This window comes from Camelus dromedarius, chromosome 14 (genome assembly GCF_036321535.1).
Source record: "Camelus dromedarius isolate mCamDro1 chromosome 14, mCamDro1.pat, whole genome shotgun sequence".
NCBI lineage: Eukaryota > Metazoa > Chordata > Mammalia > Artiodactyla > Camelidae > Camelus > Camelus dromedarius.
Window position 1 is genome coordinate 38,229,197 of NC_087449.1, and position 9,071 is coordinate 38,238,267.

A 9,071-nucleotide genomic window follows, 5' to 3' on the forward strand; every position below is an offset into this window, starting at 1 on the left:
GGTGAGGCATTCCAGGCAAAGGAATTATGTGTTACCTAAAAAAAATAGGGAAGTAAAACATGCCATGTTTGGAAAAGACAAGTGATTAAATATGGCTAGTAGTTGGGAAGTGGTGGAGGGAAGTAAGACTAAAGCCAAATGATGAAGGTTTTTATAAAAGCTCAGGTGAGAGTTTAGGGGTCATATTATCTGCATGATTTTAACAATTTCAATGATTAAACAGTTACACATAACTAGTTTTTCTAATGAAGTTTACCTAGTAACATGTTACAGCAGAGGAGCACTGAGGCTAGATCCCTGGAGTATGCCTCCATCCGCTGAAGAGACTGGAAGGAATTCAGGAAGTGAGAAGAGAGTGAAGCATCAGGGAATTGAGAAGGAAAAGAGGGACAGGTTCAAAAAAGATGGAAGTATACACAAGATCTTATGGTAGCTTACAGAGAAAAAAATGTAACAATATATATATGTTCATGTATAACTGAAAAATTGTGCTCTACACTGGAATTTGACACAACATTGTAAAATGATTATAAATCAATAAAAAATGTTTAAAAAAAAAGATGGATAATCAGTAATCTCTCATTCCACCAAAACAGATTTTTTTAAAGCTAGCCTTGTAATATGAGGACAAGATTTTTGCTTATTTATTGAAAGAGCTGTCATATTAAAATAGGGACAGAGGTGAGTACTGTGGGGAATTAAATAGTAATAATGAGCAGGTGAAAGACAGCAGATACTGACTTATGCAGCAAAGTTCGACAATAAAAGGATGGCAATATGAGGGAAAATAAATCTTTGGTTTTCTTCTCCCCTTGGCTTCAGTAAAGTGGCTTAGCATGTTTATAGATAAAATGGAAGAAGAGGAGAGAAGATTAGAGATACAAAGGAGAAATAATTGATAAGTTCACAAAGGAATGAGAATAAACAGATGTAGAAGAGGGGGAGCTATCAAAGGAATTTGAGATGCAAAGGAGGAAATTGGGGAAAGATTGGATCCAATGACTTCCAACTTCTCAGTCCAGTATGAGAAGGCAAGATTATTTGAGGTGGAGAGTTGGGATTGATTTGGAATTCAGAGGAAAGGACAGGGTATTTTAGAAAGAAAACAGTGGTTTATACGTGGTTTGCTTTAGTGGATTTCTTTTTTTTCCCCCCTTTATTTTATGTATTTATTTGTTTATTATTGAAGTATAATTGCTGTACAATATATAATAGTTACAAGTGAACAATATAGTGATTCATAATTTTTAAAGGTTATATTCCATTTATAGTTACTGTTAAATACTGGCTATAATCCATGTGTTACACAATATATCCTCGTAGCTTCTTTTATACATAATAGTTTGTACCTCACTTTAGTGGTTTCTACTATAATTCCTATAATAAAGGGGGCCCAGGGCATAATTGTTTTCTCTAGTGAGCAGCCAGCTATCTAACATAGTGCTTGAGTTACTGAAAATTAAGTTGGAATAAAGTTGGGCAGAGATGTAGGTATCCTGTTGCATGTAACACTGTCTGGTAAACCTGTCGTGCTGCTGTGGCGGAAACTCAGCTGTTTCTGTGCCCTGAGATGGCAAAGGTAAAAGAAAGACAAGGCATCTGGTGACCCTCTGCAGCTCTGGGAAACTATCATCTTTGATATTTAGCCTGAATAAGCTGCCATCTTTAGTTTTCATCAGTGCAAGAAAAAATTTAATCTTTATTCCAGTTGGGGTGTTGTCTCTTATCTGCTTGCATGTTCTTTTTGGAGGCATTGTGGAAAACAGTATTGCATACCAGTTGAGTAACCTTGGAAAATTACATAACTTTCTTAATTTCAGTGTAATTCTCTGTAAAAAGACATAATACCTGATTGGGTTAAGAATTCAGTAAAGTACTGTGGCAGGCATCCAGTACATGGTAGATACTCTGTTAGGTTCATTCCTTTCCTAAAGCCTGTCATACCTTCTTTAATAACAAGAAAGAAATTCTTTTCACTCGGATCATTCCTTTGTACTGGAGGTCTCTTGGTTCTGATTGTTTCATTCTGGAGAAGCAGACCTTTTTTTTTACTTGCTTCAGACTCACTCCATTGACGTGCCTCATCTTCCCTGTTCTCCTCAGACAGAGTGATTGGCTCAGAAAAAAATGGAGTATACCAGTTAAACTTTGCTGCCCTCATGCTTGGGACCAGGGCCCACAAGGCTAAGCAAAAGAAGGGCCTCTGGATTAAAAACCAGGATTGCCTAGACACTTACATTGCCCACTGTGACCTGGATCTAGCTTCCTGCCATGAAATTCCTGAGAAGAGTGATTTTTCTATTGTGCTTTTTCAGGGAGGGTGGTTGAAGAGAGTGAGGAGAAGATGTCAGGATTATATCAAATGTTAACAAACACACCATAAAAGAAGCCATTTAGGGGTCAAGTTTAGAAAAGTGCTGTGTATTATATCTGCCTCTAAAATTCACATACACAGTTAAATGCTTTCAGAAATAACACAGTAAAGAAACCTGTGGTTGAACTTTATTCAGTTTAGCATCTCCCAAGCTTACTGGACTAGAGTTCTCTTTTTAAGAATTACCTATTAATATCCCATGGCTATTATGGTTCCTGTCTGCCTTTTTCCTTGAAGGTTGTATACCTCCCAAATATATTGAGACAGGCAAGCTCTGGGAACTCATTCCCACATAACATTCCACTCTTTGCTTGATGATCTTACAAGCTGAGCTTTTGTCTGCATGCTGTTCTGACTGATTTATTTTCTCCCCATGTAGCCCAGTGCCTGGAAAGCTAACAGAATGGAACACAAATCAGGATCCCTTTCCTCTAGCCGGGAGTCTGCTTTTACCAGTCCGATCTCTGTTATCAAACCGGTAGTACTGGCTGGTGGCACAGTTTTAAGTTCTCCCAAAGAGGTGAGTGAGGATAAAGCCGAGCAGCCTTTTCTAAAGGTGCTGTTTCCCACTGACATAAATTGACATACGCAGTGTGACACCTATAGCTCTAGCTCCATTTCCTTTGTAGCTGTGCTTAGCTCACAGTCATTTCTTTACTGGTGGTTCCCATTAGCATCCAGAGATGGTCCGTAGCCAGGGCGGGGTCTGGGGGTGTAGTTGCCCTGTGGTAGACCAGTGTTGGCCTGTGCTGGCGTTATGCTGGCATCTGTAGAAAGATCAAAGAGGTGCTATATAAGCCATCTAGTCTTAACTGTAAAAACCCTGCAAAGCTAAAATCTGTTTAAATGAAAAGAATTGGGGGTTTTTTGGTAAAAGAGTGATAAATAGGCTACCAGATTCTGAAAATCAGTGACATGTAGAAATGACCTAGAGCATCCCAGTACTTAACTCTTTGCTATCAGGAGCAACCTATTTGTGGTATTTGCCCAGAGTCCCTCCAGCACCACTCCTCCAATTGAGATCAGCTCTTCTCGTCTGACCAAGTTGACCCGCAGAACTACCGACAGGAAGAGCGAGTTCCTGAAGACTCTGAAGGATGACCGGAATGGAGACTTCTCAGAGAGCAGAGACTGTGAGAAGCTGGAGGATGTAAGAGCATAGGGTTTGGTGGGGCATCATTAAGTATTTTTCTGTGTTATATATATGTGCTTTTTGTTCTTAAGGGAGAAAGATGTAGCACATTTTTTAAATGTACAGAGATTTGTCTGTAGGAGTAACAGCCTGTGATAAAGTGAATTCAATCCTTTGGTCAGCATATTTCAAAATTAGGCTTATTTCAATAATTGCCTTGAGACTTGATGCTCTTAAACAGGGCAGCACTGCTTAAGTCTTGAATTGGATGCTGTAAGAAGTTGGTTAATAACTGAATCTTCTCAGGATTATATTAAATCATAATATAAGAAAATCTGACAAACAAAACCATAAAACAAGAGTTTTTGTTGTTTTGGGGGGGGTGCAAATATCCTGCAACAGAAACGTTAGAGTTTCCAGTCCAAGGAGTTAATGACAGCTCATTGGTATTACCAGGAAACTTGCAAACTTTTGATCACCTTGGACTTAGGGTAATTATGCTCCTGTAGGCTTCCCATCCACATTCTAGTTAGGGAAAGGACAGCCAAAAACCTGAAAAAGAATGTACCTTTTAAAATGCTTTCTTAAAAGCCCACACTACAATTTCCATTTACACTCTTATTGACCAACTGTCAAATAGCCACTCTTAGCTGCAAGGGAGTCTAGGAAAGTGAACTCTAAAAGCTGAGAGCATTGGTTCCTTAATTCAAACCAGTGAGGAAGAATAGAAAATTGATACCACATGGGCATCGAGTAGCATCTGCCACAGTTGACATGACCTGAAGTTAAGATAGTAGCCAGGTGGTATCCTTGGGAAATCTGAGCAAGGTGAGCAGTTTCTCATTTTTAAAAGGGAAAAACCTTTGGGCTGAGGTTTTCTTCTAGAAAACACTTTCCTGGGTTCTGACTCCTTAATCTTGTAGATTGCTTATCTTGCCCTAAAGGATCATTAAACCAAATGTATTCTTCCTTTCCTTAACACAGTTGGAGGACAATAGCACACCTGAACCAAAGGAGAATGAAGAGGAGGGCTGTCATCAAAATGGTCTTGCTCTCCCAGTAGAAGAGGAAGGGGAGGTCCTCTCTCACTCTCTGGAAGCAGAGCACAGGTAAGTGAGGATCAGATCACAAGGAATGCTGTGTATGGCCTACAAGGAGTTTGAACATACTTAAGAGGACATTTCAGAGTCCAGCATACAGAGAGAAGTGCCCATAGCACCACAGTTTCTGTGTGTATGCTGTGGGTTGGCCTATTGCCCGCTGGGCATGCCATGACACACTCAGCCAGCTTTTTCACTCTATCCTTTCTAAGGCCTTCTTGTAGTTTAGCTTCAGACTCAGTTAATGGCTCTAGTTGGAAGTGGGGAGTGGGGTGAGACCTGTTTCCTAGAACTGTTTTCATGGCCCCTTGGCCTCTCCTGACCTAAGTGATCAAGGTACCTCAAGATTCCTTTAAGGGGCCTTGGGAGTCATGAGGCCCCCAGGTCTGGAGCTTGTTCTTTAAACAAGGGCCTTGAACACAGAGCCAGCCAAGCTGCCTGGGCAACTGGACGGCAGATGGAGCCTGCAAAGTATGGCAGTACCTTCCTGAAAGGAGGCTCCTGTCCACAGGAACTTTAAAAGGGGTCAGCAAGATCACATCATTATGAGGGGAGCCCACAATGCCATGAAAGTAAAAGATACATGTGGCTCTGTGCTAATTTGCTCACAAGAGACAGTGAAATTTCTTTCGTCTGTGGGACAGTTTGACTCTTCTTTATCCTGTCTTATTTTCTGCTGCTTCTACTGCCTCTTCTCTGTACCTCTTGTGCTCTGGAAAGAACAACTGTGAGATTCTCCCATTTAATTCCAGGCACCAAGTAGCCATAATAAAAGCTTATCCAACTGGGAAGAAAAGACAAACCCAAGTTTCTTCTTTAACATCTAAGTGGGTACCACTGCCCCTGGGCTCTAGAAAGTTGTGGGGTTCCCACTTAGGCTTAAAGGTACCATATTTTCTTTGTCTGGCCTGCCTGCACCAGGTTATTGAAAGCAATGGGATGGCAGGAGTATCCTGAAAATGACGAGAATTGCCTTCCCCTCACAGAGGATGAGCTCAAAGAGTTCCATATGAAGACAGAGCAGGTACGTCATACATAAACTTTTCCTGGGGACCAGTTAATGACTAGGAGAGAAAGGAGTCAGGACAGTCGTTGCCCTTGAGGAGCCCCAGTTTAGGGTGAGAGAAGGACCTTGAAAAAGAAAACATTTAGTTGCCATTGTAGAAATACAGAGGAACATCTCATTCTCCATAGGGATCTCCAGTGGTAGATAAAAAAAAGAGGTCCGTAGTTAGCAGATTGCAGAAAGTAGTGTGTTAAGAACCACAGCGCTGTGTTCTGAGGCTCGGTCTCTAGGGAAGGAGGCTGAGCCGCCTCTGCTTGCAGCCCCGTGGTTTCCCTCTAGTCCTCTGGCCAGAGCCAGGAAGCCAGGTAGCCTATTTGAATTTCTTTGACAAATGCTTAGATTCTTTCTCTGAGTAAAACACTGCCAGACCCCAAGGTTTACAGCCACGAACAAGACAAATGGGGTCTCTACATACCTCGCAGAACTTGCGTTCTGGTAGTATGTACTTAAAGCATAAATAACAGTGGTGCTAAGTCCTAAGTACAGGCTGACATAAAGACTTCACTACTCAGAACTCTGTTCCCCCATCATACCACCTGAGAACTTGTAGACATAGGCAATCTCAAACCCTACCCAGACATTACTGAATCAGTCTGCATTTTCAGGAGAGTATTAGATGATTCATTTGCACATTGCAGTTTGAAAAGCACTCCTGTGAGAAATCTTCAATTTCTTGGAAAGGTCCCCCTCTACATTCTGCCTAGAGATGAATTGAGGATTGGTCTTTCCCAGGTCCCGTGGGCCAGTGTAGTTACTGATGGTTGTCCTTTTTCTTTCTTTCCCATGCCAACCACAGCTGAGAAGAAATGGCTTTGGGAAGAATGGCTTCTTGCAGAGCCGAAGTTCCAGCCTGTTCTCCCCTTGGAGAAGCACTTGTAAAGCAGAGTTTGAGGACTTGGACACGGAAACCAGTAGCAGTGAAACATCTGATGACGATGCCTGGAAGTAGGCATATAAATGCTTACAGTTAAATCTGACCCAGTAAACTCAGCTTGTGTGTTTAGGGATTATACAGAAGCAATCGTTCTATTCCTTTTCCTTTTCTTATGTTGTTGTTAAATACTTTGTGCAGAAGGCAAATAATCATATCCCAAAGAGAGAGCGATTGGCTTGTTTAGCTTTTGTTGTTGTTGTTCTTCCCTGTTAGCTGCTTAGTAGAGAGACCTTTGTGTGGTGGGAAAGATTTTTAACACACACACATACACACAGTATATACGGGGCGATGCACAGGTGGGAGCTGGCAGTGCAGAGGGGAGGAGACACTGGTCTGCAGCAACAGCTTCTACTACCAGCCCTTGGGGCACTCACCCCTGTGCTCAAGCAATCATTGTCAATGACAAAGTGACTATTGAAATTATAATTGTATTAAATTAATGCTAATAATTTGGATATTTTATTTTATTTTTGGCTGCTCGGGTAACATTAGCCCTTAACCAAGTATATGTGGTTTTTTGGTTTTTTTTTTTTTTTCTTTCTTTTTTTTCCTTTCTGGGTACAGCTGTAAAATATTTGGATATAGGAAATGTTGTGTTATTCTTGCAGCCTTGATATTCAGGGTGGATTGTAAAATATAAATTTTTGTGAGATTTCAAAGATTAAGATTATTTTGATAACATTATTTACAGATTTAAAAGATGTGGTTATCACAGGTCTGTTGAGGGGGAAAACTACTGCATAAAATAACTAACTTGGAATAAATATTTTGCATCAATTTGGATTGTCTTGTGTAAGAAGTATATTTTCTTTAAAATTAGATGAATGGATTCTTTTTTAGGGGAATTACTACTTTTTGAGGGCTGAGGGAAATCTAAATTCAGATGCGCCTGTTTCTCGTTTTAGCAGATAGTTTTTTGATGCAGAAAAGCTGTGCAATAAACTACCAGTAATAAAGTCACAAACCCAAATTTCCTTCCTGAAACTTGTTTTTCACTGCCCATGTATTTACCAGTGTGCCTATTTTAAGGAAGCCTGTGCCTCAGTTTTCTTGCTAAATAAGAACAGAGAAGGGGACAAGTGTGAGCCAGTGCTGGCTGGGTGAACAGTGAAGGAAGCAGGTTTTTTTTTTTTTTCTCAACTCAACAAATACTTCCTAAGCTCTTGTGTGTCCGAGGCATTGTGCAAGGCCCTGGCGATGCAAAGAGTGCCTGGCCCAACAGGGAAGAGAAGAAACAATTATATTGAAAATGAAACCTTAGGCCAAGATCTGATGGACAATTAGAAATTTAACAACAGATACTGACACTGGCACTCTTTGGCCATCCCTACAGCACGTGGTCCCTAGTGGATATGGAAGCCCAAGATCATCCCTTAGTGGGAGTTATAAGCAGAGGAGTAACAGGCCTGACCACTTGTTAGATAACTAACTTAAGAGTGTGGGCTCCAGAAGGGGAGTGGAAGCTAGAGGCAGAGAAACCAGCATATTTGCTAGATTCTAAAGGCTAGGAAGGCAGAGATCCTACGTGCCATAATGTACTGTAGTCTCTCCTGCTATTGGTATGAGCATTTGCTGTGTGAACTATGGAAATGATGGTTGAGAAGGATCTATTTTAAGACATTTTATGTACTAATGAGAAAACTTGCCAGTTATGACACTCTGTGAATTGTAAATCCTGATGACACTGTTAACATATGAAAAAATGTGCATCTTAAAATCAGTGAAATAGAGGATGAGAGGTATAGCTCGGGTAGAGCACGTACTTGGCATGCATGAGGTCCTGGATTTCAATAAGGGAAAAATAACAAAGATAATAAAATTTGGAAGTAAGTTACCAAAGTATAAACTGGAAATGAGAAGTAGGTTGAGATAGAAATATCCTGTTTGGCCTTGGGCTTTGCCACTTAATAGTTTTCTCAGAACAAATTTCTAAAAAGGTACCCCTTTTCTCACTTAGAATTGAACTGAACTGAGATTACATACTTTGAAATACTTTGTAACCTGCTGCTTGGTCTTAATACACCTGGGTGGTGGGGCTGGGGGACAGGACCTACCAGTCTTGTTTAAAAAGGGGAACTTACTTAGAAACATAGGGCTAGGTCAGAAGCTCCAAGTCAGAAGCTCCTGCCTCTACTGGATTCACATACTTGGGGAGATGGCGGGAGATTGGCCAGCAGGAAACGGGCCTACATGGCCCCTGGCCAGTCTTGAGTGAAGAGGTACCTTTCAGTATTTGATTCCCTCTTCTGATAGATTCATTGTGTTCTCCCAGAAATTTTATTCCTTGGACTGTGCTGATTATCTTCCCTCTAGTCAGAAGGGGGGAAGAAACAACAACAGGAAATCAGGGAATGGGAGCTACTTGGTTACACAAAAGATGTGGTTGCTTCCAGAGATGCCTGGTGCACGGAAAAGCTTTTCAATCTAGGGTAAAGACATGGTTTCCAGGCAGAATGCCATTCTCC

General features: G+C 41.0%; 1 protein-coding gene across 6 annotated transcripts in view; it reads left to right on the forward strand.

Moving 5' to 3' along the window:
• GPBP1L1 (GC-rich promoter binding protein 1 like 1) overlaps positions 1 to 7,389 on the forward strand; it is a 48,474-nt gene extending 41,085 nt beyond the window's left edge. For all 6 annotated transcript variants that reach the window (XM_010982243.3, XM_031465036.2, XM_010982242.3 and 3 more), the window contains 5 exons: positions 2,754 to 2,894; positions 3,366 to 3,524; positions 4,491 to 4,615; positions 5,528 to 5,630; positions 6,469 to 7,389. In XM_010982243.3, the coding sequence (XP_010980545.1) occupies positions 2,754 to 2,894; positions 3,366 to 3,524; positions 4,491 to 4,615; positions 5,528 to 5,630; positions 6,469 to 6,621 (681 nt within the window). In that variant the 3' untranslated portion in view covers positions 6,622 to 7,389. The remainder of the gene's footprint in view (positions 1 to 2,753; positions 2,895 to 3,365; positions 3,525 to 4,490; positions 4,616 to 5,527; positions 5,631 to 6,468) is intronic.
• The last annotated feature ends 1,682 nt before the right edge of the window (positions 7,390 to 9,071 follow it).